General features: G+C 37.1%; 2 protein-coding genes and 2 pseudogenes across 3 annotated transcripts; 2 read left to right on the forward strand and 2 right to left on the reverse strand.

The window, feature by feature from the left end:
* The first annotated feature begins 2,229 nt into the window (after positions 1–2,229).
* Positions 2,230–8,224, forward strand: LOC120202393 (annotated as a pseudogene).
* A 2,203-nt stretch (positions 8,225–10,427) lies between these two features.
* Positions 10,428–11,676, reverse strand: LOC120202439. Of its 2 annotated transcripts, XR_005523733.1 has the most exons (4): positions 11,425–11,676; positions 11,264–11,348; positions 10,824–10,967; positions 10,428–10,736 (listed from the first exon to the last, which is right to left on the reverse strand). XR_005523733.1 is itself a non-coding variant. In XM_039202862.1 (3 exons), the coding sequence occupies exons 2-3, from the start codon at positions 10,933–10,935 to the stop codon at positions 10,513–10,515; spliced, it is 336 nt and encodes a 111-aa protein (XP_039058793.1). In that variant the 5' UTR covers positions 10,936–10,967; positions 11,264–11,341; the 3' UTR covers positions 10,430–10,512. The 2 variants fall into 2 exon arrangements, 1 of the variants encoding a protein (XP_039058793.1); XM_039202862.1 differs by lacking the exon at positions 11,425–11,676 and having other exon boundaries at positions 10,430–10,736; positions 11,264–11,341.
* Positions 11,677–12,408: 732 nt separating this feature from the next.
* LOC120202440 (protein translation factor SUI1 homolog 2-like) lies at positions 12,409–13,033 on the forward strand. The gene has a single exon (XM_039202863.1). The coding sequence runs from the start codon at positions 12,478–12,480 to the stop codon at positions 12,802–12,804; it is 327 nt and encodes a 108-aa protein (XP_039058794.1). The 5' UTR covers positions 12,409–12,477; the 3' UTR covers positions 12,805–13,033.
* LOC120202437 lies at positions 12,991–16,508 on the reverse strand (annotated as a pseudogene).
* Positions 16,509–16,777: the final 269 nt, after the last annotated feature.

A 16,777-nucleotide genomic window follows, 5' to 3' on the forward strand; every position in this document is an offset into this window, starting at 1 on the left:
TGAATTGTTGCATTGTAAGTGGGGAGAAATCATAACTGTGGATGGATCCACCCTAAAACTATACACCTTTTAGCTCTCACGAGCTTCTCCTGCACTTAGGATGGGCATTCGGCGTGAACCTGATGGCTCTGATTTGATTTGATTTAATCAGGTTAGATTTTTTTTTAAATGATTTTGGGTCGAATTTTTTTAATGTGATGTTTGGGTTCGATTTTAGGATAAAAATATTCAACCCGACTCGATTTTAAAAAATATGTAATTTCACCTTATATATTTAAGAATAATTACAATAATACACCTCCATATAATATTTTTTTCAATTAAGTCATTGTTTTCGTTAAATAAAAATAATTTTTTATTATTTATGGTTGGGCCGGGCCGAGTTTTTAAGTAATATATCGGGTTGGGTTCGGGTCGGTCTCGGGTGGAGGACTCCTTGTTCTCGGGTCGGGTCGGGTGGACAAAAAACCCGACCCAACTCGATCCATGCCCATCTCTACATGCACTTGAAAAAAAGACATTCTTAAAATAGAGTCGAGTGACGTGAGAAAACTATTCATAGACACAATTTATGTATCTAAATCAAATTAGAATATTCAAAACAAGAAAATGTATCATGATAATAAAGTGTCATCTTAATAAGTTGTGACAATGTGAAATCATAAAAACCAAGGCATAAAGAATTAGATAATTTCCGATCGATTGATATTTTTTTTATCAAGAATGGATAAAGACGACAACATGTTAGATTAAGAGAAGTCATGGACTCCCTAAACATGAATTATTATTATAATAATAAAATCTAACCTATCTTTGATATGAGTTTAAAAATATATTTACCAACATAACCTAAAAAATTATTTGAAGCCCCTACTTTAATATAATTTAGTATAATTTTTAAATTTATAATTAAATAAAAAAACATATTTCAATTATTTTAACTTGATAATATTAATAAATTATATTTAGTCATAATTATTTATACATTATATCAATTTAATCATACTTTTAATTTAATTTAAAAAAACTAACACTTCAATCAAGAGATTCAATTAATTTAAATCTTTCTTTTTTAAACTTAAATAAGTTAAATGTAATTGTTTGGATTAGTTAATAATAAGTCTAAAAAATATACCACATTAGTTACAAATATCATGTCGTTGTTTATATTAGTATCATATTATTTAATTAGATTCATATTATAAAATTAATATTTTTAATTTTTAAAAAATAACTTTACAACTTACTAGTTTTCCTGACGTAGACTTTGCTCGTTTTAAAAATATGAGATTAACGTGAACTCTGTAATTCAGTAAAGGGACCTATACAGTATTTGTACCATTCTAAGTGTAAGAATAGAATTTTGGGATCACACGGGAAATTTCAGAATAATTAAGGAAAGTGACGTGTTAATAATTATCAAAAAGGAAAAATAAAAAAAGGCGAAAATTACTGAGAGAAGTTTTATACGGTCACAGCAGAGACTCCTTCGTATATTTAAAGTGCTTATCGAGTGAGTCGATCGCGATTTAAGAAATTCTCGATTCGTGTTTATAAAAAAAAATATTGCTCGAATCGACTCATTCATTAAGCTCGTTAAAATTTTTCTCAACTCTTGTTCATTAAAAGAAACTTGTTGCTCGACTTGTGCTCGTTACCAGCCCCGTTGCTTGTATTATTGCTCGTTAAACTCACTAAAATTTTATCTTATTTTTTAATTATAGGTTAAATCTATTAATACTATATAAAATTTAATATAAACTTAAATTGATAATTTAATCCAAAATTATCAAAAAAACGTATGAAACAAATTTAAAATTTAGGCTCCAAAATAAAAATCTACAATACAGTAAAATAATAATTAGAGTTTAACTTTTTAGTGTAATAAAATAATAATTATTAATTAATAATTTAATATTTTTTTAAAAAATTAATAGATTAATCATTTATCATCTATTAGTAAATTAATAATTTTTTAAGATAACTAGTAAAATTTTATAAAAAAATTAATGAATTACTTACAAAATTATAGAACAAATTATACTTTGCTCAACCTAATTCGTTAAGATCCCGAGTCTAGAACTCTAGTTTAGATTTTATCAAATTTTAATCCAGTATAGTTCGAATTATTCATAAGGCCCAACTCTCTCTCTCTCTCTCTCTCTCTCTCTCTCTCTATATATATATATATATATATATATATATATATATCGTTTGTCGTATATAATCACTATTCGTAGCTGATTTTCCATTCAATTTTCGTTTCTTCTCTCTGGATTCAATTGTTTGCTGCATTTTCCGGCATTGGCGTCGGCGAGCTTGCTCCGGCTACTGCTTTTGACCAGGTTTCGTTTTCGAGTAAGCTTTGACTCATTTCCTTTCTTTTAAGTTTGTTAAGATCTAAAATTTTGAAATAAAAGGTTCTCTATTATTATGAATCGTTAAAGTGTAATTTTAGATCTGAATTTTTTTTTCATTTTAGTTAATTGAAAGCGAAAATGACTGTGGATGAAGTGATCGCCGTGCATGTGGCGGAGGAGGAGGTGACATCTTCTTCGTCCAAGATTGAGATTGCGGTGGAGGAAGATCAGGTGAAGAAGAAGAACGGAAAGGAATATCTTTCAAATGGCGTCAATGGGAGGACTGTCAGGGACGACACCGACGGTGACGGTGATTATGTTTTCGTTAACGGAAACGACGGCGAAAATGGAGATCCAGTGGAGTCGGATCTTGAGAAAACGGCAACGACATTGGCGGAGGAGATCAGGGGTTTGAGTGTGTGGTGACTGAAGGAGAAGTGAAATCTAAAACTGGTTTGGTTAAGGATTTGAGAGAAGAGGATGAATCTTGTATTGAAATTGTGGATCAGGACAAGGAATCGTTGGAATTGTGCCACGTGGAGGCTCATGTTGATGAAAAAAAATCAGGGGATCTTGTTCAAAGTGTTTCTGTTTCTGCTATTAATGCTGAAAACGTTTTCAGAAACGGCCATGGCTGATCAGTATGGTGTTTCTGAATCAGCTGAAGATGTTTCTGATGCTATGAATATAGTTGAACACACTGTTTCAGAAGTTGCTGTCGACTCCGGTGATAAACAGAGTGATGAGATTTATACTGTCTCTGGCCCTGATGTCAATGGCTCCACTAATGAAAGTATCGAATTGAATGTTCTCGATATCAGGTCAAAAGGGAATGAGGAGTCTGTGATGGCTGTAGCTGATGCTAGTGATTGCAATGGAGACGATTTAGGAAATGATAGTGCTAAGGCCATTGTGTCTAAAGTCAATGATATTGATTCCAGGTCAAAAGAGAATGAAGGCTCTGAAATGGATGGAGCTGGTGCCAGTGATTGCAATGGAGTCGGTTTAGCTAATTGTACTGCCATGGCCAATGTTCTTGATTTCAGGTCAAAAGAGAATGAGGACTCTGAAATGGCTGTAGCTTCTGATGGTGATTGCAATGGAGATGGTTTACCAAATGATGGTGCTAACGCCAATGTGTCTGATCCCAATGTTCTCGATTTCAGGTCAAAAGAGAACGAGGGCCCTGAAAAGGCTCTAGCTAATGATGATGGCGATTGCAATGGAGAAGGTTTAGTTAATGATAGTGCTAAGGCCACTGTCTCTGAAACCAATATTATCTATTCCAGGTCAAAAGAGAATGGAGACTCTGAAACGGCTTTAGCTGATGATAGTGATTGCAATGGAAATGCTTTAGCTGATGATAGTGCCGAGCCCAATGTCCCTGAAGCCAATGTTATTGATTCCAGGTCAAAAGAGTCCGAGGGCTCTGAAATGGTTTTTGCTGATCATGAAGATTGCAATGGAGATGGTTTAGCTAATGATATTGCTAAGGCAACTGTCTCTGAAGACAAAGTTCTGGATCCCGGGTCGAGAGAGAATGAGGACTCTGGAATGGCTGTAGCTGATGATGGCGATTGCAATCGAGATGGTTTAGCTAATGATATTGCTAAGGCCACTGTCTCTGAAGCCAATGTTATCAATTCCAAGTCAAAAGAGAATGAGGGTTCTCAAATGGCCATAGCTGATGATGACAGTTGCTATGGAGATGGTTTAGCAAATGATAGTGGTGCTACTGTTTCTGAAGCCAATGTTATGGACTTCAGTTCGAAAGATAATGAGTTCTGAACTAGTTGTAGCTGATGATTGCAATGGAGATGGTTTAGCTTATGATAGTGCTAAGGCACTGTTTCTGAAGCTGCTGTTGATTCCAGGAATGGACGGAACGTGGTTTTTGAGTTGCCTGTAACTGATGATGGGGTTATTACCATCTCTGTCTCTGACCGTGATGGGGATTGTTTACCTGACATTAGGGAAAAGGACTCAGTTTCAGAAGCTGTTCTTGTTGGTTCTGTGGCTGAACAGAATGAGTCCTCTAACAGTGTTGAAGCTGTAGCTGATTCTCCAGGTCCTGTCTCTAATGGTAATGGAGACAGTCCTGAACAAAATGGAATCTCTGAAATTCCTGAGATGGTGCCACAAGATATATTTGGAAAAGGATCAGTAAAGGTTGGGGAAAGTCTAACAGCAGAGGATAAGTTTTCCGTGGAAAATGGTTTGGGCTTAGAGCATGTTACTGAACAAGATTTGGGCTCGGCAGCTGATACTAACTTAGAAAAAGGAACTGTGAGTGGTTCTTCCTCTGATGAAATTGGAGAGGCCTTGCAGGATGTTCAAACCCAGGATGGTATTTCAGAGACGGTTCAGATTAACAATCCTGTTGATTCAGGTCAGTCTTCTGAACTTGTGGAAAGCTTTATCTCCCCTATTACAAATAAGAGTGCATGTAACTGTTGAAGGGGTTCTTAACGACACAATAGCTGATGTGTGGAAGGCTCATCCTCAACAGTTACACTCCACAATGATGCACCTGTTGAAAGTGGTGTTAGTGATACTACAACTGAATCTTTACTGCCGCCTTCTGTTGATGATGAGAAACTGGAAACTGAAGTCATTGAGTCGGATGAGAATAGCGGAGTTGGTTTTGAGAATTCGGCGATAGATATAAAGGATGAGAGTGGTTCTATTGATGATAATTTTAAGTCAATATGCTTGGACAACGGTGATGGTTCTATGTTATCTGAAGAGGCTGAGGTTTCTAAAGTGCTTGTTGAATGCTGTAGCACTGAAACAGATGAAAAATTGGTGGATGTGGTTGATGTTCAAAATGATAGTAACTCGGTTGCTACTGTAAGTAATGATGAGAAAGCACCTACAGCAACCAAAAAATTGTCTGCTGCAGATATTTCTGACAATGATGTACTTGTACATGAATCTAGAGAGTCATATTGTGATGCTAACAATAATGAACAAACTCGTGCTGTCATAAAAGGTGGAATTCAGTTTGGTACTGTTACATGTCAACAGTCGGAAGAACCAGAAGGCCTTGATGAGGTTGAAAGGAAAAGTCCATTTTACTTCTTGATTAGGGTCCCAAGATATGATGATGAAAATTTAAAAGAAAAAATCAGGCTTGCTCAAATTATAGTTGAGGAGAAAACTCAGAGTCGGGATGCAATTCGAACTGAAATACAAAAGATGAGGGTAAGAATCATTATGATATTCTTTCTGAAAAGAATTTATATATTTGTTTCTTTTCTAATGGTTGATAAAATACTTCACTAATAGTAATTTGCAAGAAATATGGTGATAATGTCGAGGCTTCCATATCCCAAGAAAGAGCAATACGAGATCTGCATAGGTCCAAACGCCAAGAAATAGATTCTATTCAATCTATGATGAACATTGAGGATATTGATGCCCAGGTAATGTCCTGTTTTACTCCATTTTGGTTTTCTTTTTCCTAAGTGTGCTTTTCTATATATGGTTGATTGTTCTAACTATATCACCTGTAAGCAGATACGAAACATGGAACACATGATACAACATGAAACCATGCCTCTTAAGGATGAAAAACAGTATATTCATCAAATCAAGCAATTTAAGCAAACTCGTGAACGGATCTCTTCTAATATGGTCAGGCAGATGAAGTTCAGCAGGGTTCGGAACAAAAAGACCAAATTAAAGAGCATGAAGGTTTTTGTACATTAAATATGCTCTCTCATTCCTGGATTTACGCATTCTATGCTTATAGATCTACTTAGTATTGTGCATTAAATTTGTTAGTTGTTGGACCATTAATCTTCGTTTTGTCCTGTTAACAGTGTTTTTGGATTGCTTATTTAATTCCATTCTTCTGTATCTACAGTCTTTAAAGATGGAAGCAGACCAGTTGAAGGTCAATCTCCTGAAGGCAGAAGCAGCCACCAAGGCTGCTAAGAAAGAGTATCATGATGAAGCTGAAAAGATAAACAAATTGCAGGCCCAGTTCAAAGCTGCTGATGACATCCGCCAAGAGGCATATTCACAGTTGCTGAGTTTGAAGAAACAATCATATGAGAAGGTATTTTCAACCCTGTTTAAGCCTTTATGGTATTCATGTATAGGACTCTTACATGCTTGCGAACATCCAGTCACTCTTGCCTTCACCCTGATAGAGAATTTTAATTGGATAGAGGCAATTAGGTGTGCACATCAGTATTGAAATTTATTGAAATAGCAGAAGCACATATTAAAGTAATGAGGTGTTGAAGTTATTGTAGACTTGCTTTTTACGATGCATCGTGCATTATTAGCTTTCCATCAGGATTGCTTTAAGGATGTTTTTCCATATTTTCCTGCTGTATCTGGTGTTTCGTGAAAGCGTAACCCCTGGAACTAATTGGTGGTTTGTGTTTTCTATTGTGAAATACATTAAGGTCAATTGAGATACTGCTTCTCATCGTCTAGTCTTTCCTCTAGTTTCGTACTTTGTCTCTCTTCAATATATCCTGGTTTGGTAGTGTTATAAAAACTGCATTTTACGCTCCTGTTTCAGTTGAATATTTGCTTATGTAAACAAAGTCGTTTCCCCCCCCCCCACAACAAAGTAAGTAAATACCGATAAAAGATGCTGACCTACTCTTGCTTGAATTTTGCAGAACAAATTTTTTTGGCAGTACAGGGATGATGCAAAGCAGCAATGATTTGGCCTTGAAACGGGACAAAGAGGCACTCCAGAATCTGTGTGTAAACCAGGTGAGCCCATGCATTGATCTTATTTCTTAGATATTAAAAGTTTCATGTGCTCTTTTATCTAAAGAGTTGACGGTTCAGGTTGAGAAAGTTATGGACTTGTGGAACAACAACGATGATTCCGTAAAGAATACATCCGATGCAATGTTAGAAGTACATTAAGGAGACTGAGGAAATCTGACGGCTGTGCACTCGGTTCTGATGAAGAGCCACCTGTAATTCCTCAGTAGTAAACGAAAGAGTTACCAAGGACCACACAGTGTCCAACTCAACTTCGGAAGAACAAACACAAGAGAAAACAGCTCCTGCTAAAGCTGAAACGGCAAAGGATAAACCTGCAGTGAAGCCCGTGGAGCAAAAAGAATCAGGTAAGTAAACTAAAAAGTCCACGAAACCTGTTCCTCCAGCAAGTGGTTCGATGACTGCTTCTAGCGGGGATACAATTGAACCAGCAGAAGAAGAAAACCGAAGATAACAAAGGAGGAAGAGGAAAGGCTTAGGAAGGCAGAGGAATTGAGAAAGGAAGAGGAAGCATCTAATTGAGGGAGCAGCATCGGCTGGAGGAGATAGCTAAAGCTAAGGAGGCACTAGAAAGGAAGAGGCGAAACGCAGAGAAGGCCCAAGCTCGGGCTGCACTAAGAGCTCAGCAAGAAGCTGCACAGAAAGAGAAGGTAAACTCGATACATTCCGTGTCTGTTCCTTGTAACACAGAAATATAGATACATTCTGCTTTGTCGACATACGGATTCATTGGAATTATCCTCGGTGCAGGAAAGAGAAAGAGGGCAAAGAAGAAGGAAAGAAGAAAGGGAACTGCAGCAGCAGCAGCAGTGGATGCAAGTGTTACAGATGAAACCCAATCCGCTCCGACTTCGGAAACTTCAGCTGAAACTCCACAACATTCTCAAACTAAAGAGAAACCAGTAACAGTGACAAAGAGGTCCCAAAACCATCCCAGTTCACAAAGCAGACGAAGGCGAAATCCATTCCCCGCCACTTCGTAACCGTGGTAAGAGAAAGATGCAGCCATGGATGTGGGTCCTCCTTACATGCGCGGTAATATTCGCTTTGTTTTTGGTCGGAAACATAACTTCTCATTCAACTTTGGGCTTCTGCAAAAGTTTTAACTTCTAAACGTATACACGTATTGGTTTGGCTTAATAAGTAATGAAATATAGACCCGGTATCCATATCATATAGGCAATTCTTTTGTGCTCTCAGGGTGGGGTTTTATTTTTATTTTATATATCTGATTTTCTTAATTATTTATTTTTTTTAGTTATGTATTTTTTTAATTTTTTTTTGTATTTTTTAAGTATAGTTTTTTTTAAAAAAAAAAACTTGAATTGTTGCATATTTAAAATTTTAATGTTGAAATTATTGGATCGGATTGGTGGGGCTGAACTTTTGGGTTCGGGCCTATTTTGTTGCATCTATTGACAAATCCAGATAACAGGATGGCTATGTTACTAAAGAGTCTCTCTTGAGCTGTTTCACTGTTTGGATACAAATTCAAATTTATAAGGATTTATTCAGAAATTTATTTAAAATTGATTATGGTAAAATATAGATTCTGGTAAAGGATTTAATTTATTATTACTATTGTGTTATTATGTCACAGAATAGTGACTCTCGCCCTTCGGTAAGGATCAAGTACAAAATACTATATATAGCTACCAGCTAGACAGGGGCTTCCTGCCCCCATGTAGGGTTCTCATCTCTCACATGCATAGCTCATGCACGCTAGGTAGGTCGGTGTGTTCTTAAAAACCTATGGAGATCGTCGTGTGTCTTGGAGACTTATGAAAGTTATATAGTAATCACCCTATTAAACAAATAATTGTTAGATTGCATTATATGAAGAATTTTTTTCTATTGCATTATTCAACACTTTTGCCCTAGATAGGTATAGCTACAAGACTAACTTGTTTTTCCAACTCAGCAGCTCCAAATTTCCATTTTATGTCGGTGTCTATATTTATTAGGGGAACTAAATAGAGAAATCGAGAAACTGATTTGATCCGGATTATTTGGTTCGGTTTAGGTTTATATTTTGCAATTCTATTTCGGTTTGGTTTAAAATAATTATGCTGTTCGGTTTAGTTTTTGTTTTCATATGAAAACTGTTTGAACCTAATTAAATTGAATTAAAAAATAAAATAAAAAAAATACACAAAATGCATTCATTTTGCATATATTATAAGATAAATTTAAATAAATAAAATTTTTAAACTAATAATATTTTTATAATTTAAATTTATATATTGTACTCGATTTAATCTTTAAATTTACTTTTTTTTTAGGTTGAGTTTGAAAAATAATGAACAATCAAAAATCATTGAATCAAACCGAATCAAAAAATCATGATTTTTATGCCATTCACTCTCGGTTTCCAATTTGAAAAACCTGCAAAGTACAGTTCAATTTATTTTAGTAAAAGCCAAAACCGAACCGAATACACACCTAATATTTATCTCCAGCTTAACCAGCTTGGATATCCTCAATTTTAAGTTTACATAAATCCAAATCAAACTCTCAATTTTCAGAATTTAATTTAATAATTAAACCGCTTTCTGTTATTATTTATATTTATCCCCTAATCTATCGTCCTGCTCCATTTCTGACTGTAACATCAAATATTCGTTTAAAAGTTGCGTGCCTTCACCTGTATTTCTTGGGTTTGGAATCATTCTTCGACGCCATTAGGCCCATTACCCCTATTTGTTGGCTAAAAATCTCCTTTTTCTGTTTAAGCTTCAATTACCGAATGACACAAATCTTTGGCATCACATTCGCTTTTTTCTTGCCTCTGCATCCATATGAGCAGAGATCAACAATCCGATTCAACGAATTCAATTAAACGTACAGATCAACTATTGCTTAATCAAGACAAACATTGCTTGGCTTAAGGTCATCAAACTTTGGCAAAGCACGAGAATTCCTTTTTAATGAAGTATAACTTGAATGGACACAACTTTAAAAGTGTAACTTGATCCAGCCCAAGCCAAATTTCGACCCTGAAATTAGACTTTGGTTCTACTTGACTCGATTACATGCCATAGATGTGTTTATGATCCGACGCTTTGTAATGAAAGTATTAACATTTGCATTGAAAACTCAACAAACGACACTAATTTAACAGCACTCCGTATATTTTACAGGTTCCGTTTATCCAAGAGGAGGAGAAAAATGAAAGCTTACTTTCTATTAGTGCACCACAATATATTTCGATCATCAGCTTGACCATGTAGTGATTGGTTGCTTGAGAAGCCAAAGCTAATGCCTTTTTTGCACGGTACTTGTCATCACCCACTCCCTCTGAACGACGCTGATGCTGTCTAGCATTTTTGGCACGTTTCGGAGCTAACCGTGTGTCCCTTCCACAGAGGCGAGTCTAAATTTTTCAGCGATGGATAGCTCATTGGCATTTGGAAGTGACTGATATTGCTTTAGGTGTAGATCGAGCAATAGACCATGTTTTGGGATCAATGTCCTTGACAAAAAGATCACCCAAAGCAACATCTGGAAATGCATCCCTAGGAACTTCAGTTCCTTTAAACCCGAAGAGTGAGAACTTTGGATTTATGATTAGTCGTGGGCAATCGGCAGACAACATATCAATTGAGTCTTCATCAAGTTCGGCTGCCAAAAAATAAGTGACAAGGTTTTGTAACAAAACTTTTCCACAGATTAACCAGATAAAAGGAACACGACAGAGGAAGTCCTTACCCACACATGCCAACGTACAGACTGTGCACCATGACCAATCTCCATGGTATCGAGCTCCTCCCAAGAATCTCCCTCCACATAATTCAGCTTTGGCTTCAATATGCCTAGGCATCTTCGAGCTGTAGACTCACTGATGAGCACCCTCTGCAATGTTACTTTGGTTCCATATCCTGTTTACGAGGTTTATGCCACTTGTCAAACCTTAAAGAGTGCTTTCTCATTAGTTTAAAACTAACAAGGTTCAATTAAAATGCTGCGTATCTATTTATTCTATAGATAAACCTCATCTTATATGAGATCGGTATTATTTATATGTTAAAACTTCAAGATTATCTTGTACGAACCATGAATTCGTAGAACTTGCATAGTGGAACCCAATTATTCGTAGAACAGAGACTTGAACAAACCCTAATAATAACGTGCATGGAGAAGAGAGTTACCCGCATCTCAATGTCTCCAATGAATGGCAGTGCTGCACAAATTCAGAAACACCATTGGCAGTAATTTTTTGCATTTTTGCATTGGCTGCAAAGGAGTGACAGATGTCTCTCGTTAATTGATTTATCAATTTATTTCAAAAGGTAATTCCAGATTTTCATACCTTATATCCACAGCCCGAAGAGAATGGCACATTTCATCCGCTTTTGCCAAAATCAGTAACATCTGAACACGAAAGGTCAAGAATTCCCAAGAACTATCGGCCAATGAAATGATGACGTCATCACTCAGTAATTTTCTCCTCCTTGCTATTGCTCCCAAAGCTATCTGTCATCATCCAGCAATGTGCATTAGAAGAAATACAAGTTTCTCCAGCAAAGATAGTAGATGTAAATCAGAACATTCGTTACGCAATTCAATAATGCAATTTCCTAAGCATAAAGAGAACCCTAGGGAAAACATATGATATTCTTACAGTTGCTAGGGAAATATTAATTGTCTTTATAGGTTTTTTTAATCATAAAATTCTATTTAGATTGATATACGACATTCATAATTATTTTCAATAAAACAGTTCAATCTCCATCAACCACGTGTCCAGATTCTTAATCCTACCCAACCCAACCCAACCCAAAACATTAACGGCAGTTAAACTGCCTTTTCCGCGCGAGAACCGCCTTCAGCTTTGCCTATATAAACCCCCTCTCGTGTCCCATTTTCTCTCGTCGTATCAATATCAAACAAAATTTCTTGCTCTCCAAACAAGTTCGGATTCTTATCCAATACCCTTTTCGTTTCTCAACTAAATTATCATGTTTGCTGTGTTTTTTTCATCGAATCATGAAAATAGGATTCTTTTTTGAAGTTTCTTCTCGTTGTTCTCTCGTCGTATCATATCAAACAAAATTTCTTGCTCTCCAAACAAGGTTCGGATTCTTATATCCAATACCCTTTTCGTTTCTCAACTAAATTATCATGTTTGCTGTGTTTTTTTATCATCGAATCATGAAAATAGGATTCTTTTTTGAAGTTTCTTCTCGTTGATCATACGCAATGTACATTGTTAAATCATATCATCTTGATAATCAAAGAAGAAAATATTTTCGCGTTGTTTATATTGTTTGCTGTGTTTGTGTATTTATTGCAGCAATCTTCGTTCTCGAGAAGCAAAACAAGCATCTGCGAATTGTTTTCAAGTTCCAACATAGCCAAATACATGGTTGATTTGAACATCCAGATTTCTCCACCATTCGATCCATTCTCCGAATTCGGTGGCACTGGGAACAAAGAGTATGTTCATATCCGGATCCAGCAACGTAATGGCAAGAAAAGCTTGACGACGGTTCAAGGCCTGAGACATGATCTGAGCTACGAGAAGATCCTCAAGAGTCTGAAGGACTTTTGCTGCAACGGCAATGTCGTCAAGGACAAAGAGCTCGGAAAGATCATTCAACTCCAAGGCGATCAACGCAAGAACGTGTCGCAGTTCCTCGTTAATTCCGGCATCGTGAAGAAAGACCAGATCAAGATTCATGGCTTTTAAAGAATTACGAACCCGTTGAACTTTTTAATAAAAACTATAGGGCTGTGGTCGTAAATAAAATCTTGAACTGGTTCAATATTTACTTTCAACAAGTGCAGATCAAACATTTCAGTGCATTCATGGATTGAGTTTTCAAGCTCTAGGAAAAACCAGAATCGAAGCGAAGATTCTAAATTAAACACTCTCTTCTCAAAATCCGTCATATATCATGCACAAGATTCACCGAAACTAGAAACGTAAAATAGAAACCATATGTGATATATTACACTCGAAATGAAAAACAAAAACCAGAGAAAGTCATGTAATTAAGTCCTAGAAGATCTCTTACAGCCATTGTGCACTACATTTGGGAAACTTTTTCGCTGATTCCTGCAAGCCCAGTCATGCATAAAACCTAAAAGAGTGGTGTGTGTTGGGTTCCGCTTCTCATCATGTCACGGAACTCCTCGTAGTTGATTTTACCGTCCTGTAAACAAGGCAACGTGTGAACCATTGCATCATGATAAAAGGGAATGTGTTTCGAAAGGGAGAGGGCTTACGTTGTCGGTATCAACTTCGGATTATTTCCTTGATTGTGTCATCATCACCCATTCCATATTCTTTCATGGCTGCTTCTAGCTCATCTCTTGTGATATACCTGCAAAAATATTGACAAACAAGTTATTTACCCCTTCCATATATGATTTAAATGAAAAATCGAGTCCTGGTGCGACTGATTCAGAACAGCTAATTCTTATATATACTGCCAGATGAAACTCAGAATTTAAGTGGCTAGTATCCTAAAATGATGCTGCAATTACTAGCATGTTTATTACCAAACTAAGGCAGATTTCGATATACAAAGACAAGACCATAACACGACCGGCATGGAAAAAGAAACAGTACAATTATCTTCACTGCTACGACAGAAGAACTTACCCGCTGTTGTCCTTATCAAAATGCTGAAAAGCTTTGTAAAGATGTTCCTCTCTTTCAAGCCTATGTCTATGCATTGTAGCAGTGATAAATTCAATATAGTCAATAGAACCATTTCCATCCACATCAGCCTGCAACAAGTAAAACCAACGGGTTAGTAGATATCATACAAATCGAGAATGATAAGCGTATCATAGATATAATTAGTATCTTACGGCTTCCATTAGTTGCTGAACCTCGGTCTCCGTGAGCTTTGATCCAAGTCGAGCTAATCCAGTCTTAAGTTCCTCATAGGTGATCGTGCCACTGTTGTCAGTGTCGATGTTTGCAAACATCTGCTTCAGACCCTGGATTTCTTCGCTGGAAAGATTTTCGGCAATGACCTATGATCCACCAGGGGCATGTAAAAGTTACATTTCCGATGGAAAACCGAGATTGTAAAATAACTACATGATTTGCTACTGTATATCAAATAACAAGCATCTCGTGGCTACAAATTTCAGAATACAACTATACCATATAAATAATTTCGAACTTACCTTTAAGGCAAGTTGCTTTAGTTTGTTCATTCTTCTGAATTGCTTCATTCTCGAGAGGACTGCACTGTCAAGTGGTTTGTCTGATGCATTTCCACCCTCTCTTATCCACGGATGCTCTGCATAAACCACACAATTTCAATCTTTGGTTCGGCTTGACATGAATTAGGCAAAACCGTAAGCCAAGCACAACGTGCCGGAATAAAACATGCACGCACATATAGGATGTAACTAAGCATTTTAAAACCAGTTCTCCTTATAAAACATACATGATGGAACTCCAAGATGCATAGCAGATGAAGATAGAATGAACGGTTAAAATATGAATCTCTGAACCTATTTCCAGAGATCAATTACTTAAAACAAATTCCCAGACATTAAAGAGAATATGCACTATAACTAATTACCTAGGACTTGAGTAGAAGTAATCCGCTTTTTCGGATCCTGCGTTAACATCCTGCGGACTAGGTCCTTGGCACTGTCTGAAATAGATGGCCATGGTTCAGATTCAAAATCAATTTCTCCTTCCAAAATAGCATCAAATATCCCCTTCTCCGTTTCTGTGGCGAAAATCACTTATTTAAGTTATTTATTAACATTGAAGTAGCAGTTTTGAAGGCAATACAGTGAAGTGCCAGCTATAAGTTTTAAGAATTGATGACATTATTTTCCTTGATCAAGCTTTGAACTTTTACCTGCCCAAAATGGAGGGACACCACTGAGTAAGATATACAATATGATTCCTGCACTCCAAATCGATCTCCTTTCCATATCTACGTTAGTACTTCAGGAGCAACATAGTATGCACACGATATCCCGATGCACCTTTCCTGCCAAAGGTACCAAGAACAATCAGAAAAGGACACCAATGGTTATATTACACATGAACATACAATTATTGCCATGCATAGTGCATATTATGTGCATGGATACATGAACCTTCCACACAGTTAGAGAATAAAACCCCACCATCATGTAAATAAAGTTTTTTTCCTACTTTCGGGTCGGTTTAAATGAAGTCGAGATAGTAGAAGCTCTAAGTTTTCCTTCCTTTATGCATAGTTGAAACTAATTCACTGCTGAACATAGCATGACCATTAGACTGCTGAACTTTTCAACTTCTAAACACAAAGAGATGTCATTTTTGGACTTATTCAAGTAAACTGATTTTGAATGCAGATTAAGACAATGAATTAAAAGGTCTGGTCAAAACAGTTGGGGAAGATGACCTGCCATCTTAATTGGTAGCAAAAGACGTCCAAACCAACAATACACAATTCAATTCGACTTGGACGGACTCATCTTCTATCAATACTCATAATATAATTTAGGGGTTATGGGAAAAGCTTAGAATCATTCAAGAGCAAGTGGTTAAGGTCAATTAAACAATTCACATGTACACCATAAAGATCCACAAGCACAATATGGTAAAAACAACAGGAATCTGCATCAAATTTACCTTCTTCGATGAACACCGACAACCCGAAATCGGTGGCCTTCAAAAGGGCATTCTCACCCTTGCTAGACAACAAGAAATTCTCAGGCTTAAGGTCCCTGTGCATCACTCCCATGAAATGACAGGCATGGACAACATTCACAATCGATCTACAAACAGAAGCAGCTGCTCTTCACTATAATGACCCTTGGCAATGATCCTATCAAACAACTCACCACCAGCACACAATTCCATCACGAGGTGAACAGATAATTTATCCTCGTATGCACCTTTGAACTCCACGATATTAGGCTGTCCACTCAATGCTGCATAATCTGAATCTCCCTTCTCATGTCCTCCTTATCATTCTTCGTGACTAATTTCCTCTTCGATATCGTCTTGCAGGCGTATTGCTTCCCGGTCGAATTCTCGGTGCAAAGATAAGTGACACCGAACTGGCCTTTCCCCAATTCTTTACCGATTGTATAGTGATTCTTTATCTCTTCAAATGGCTTGCCGATAATCGTGTCGGCTCTCGGCGCAGGCTTGGGGCTTGGGGCTTGAGCCACTGGCTTCCATGCCGCTTGAGTGCCTGGCTTTTCGGGGATGTGGTGGAATTGCGGCTGAGCCGGCGCATGCCTAGTTGGCTCCTGGTATCTTTGTTGATGCACGGCGGCTGTAGTGGCGGTGGCGGCGCCTGATCCGTACCCATTCTGCGCTGGCTTTGAGTCTTTGTTTTTCGTCAGGCAAGAAACCCATCTGGCTGATCTAGAGGAAAACGAACAATAAAGATCCAGTTTCAGAAACAGGATCAGAATTCAGTGATTTGATAGAATAAACTTAGAAAGAAAGAGACCCAGATTTCAGGATGGGTAAACTGACAGGGACTGAGGAATCTACTGAGAGATCTTCGACGAAAAAGGAATCAAATTTTGAGCTCGTGATTGTAAAAATGAAGGATTTATATGGGAAAAAAGGAAAATTAAATAAATAGGGATGAAAGTTTCAAGCTTTGAGGATGCTATGACTATGGGACAAACAAAGGAGGAGGCTTGGACTGAGTTGGCTCGTGTTTGGTCAACTGGGT

This window comes from Hibiscus syriacus, unplaced genomic scaffold (assembly GCF_006381635.1).
Source record: "Hibiscus syriacus cultivar Baekdansim isolate YM2019G1 unplaced genomic scaffold, ASM638163v2 tig00008706_pilon, whole genome shotgun sequence".
Classification (NCBI taxonomy): domain Eukaryota; kingdom Viridiplantae; phylum Streptophyta; class Magnoliopsida; order Malvales; family Malvaceae; genus Hibiscus; species Hibiscus syriacus.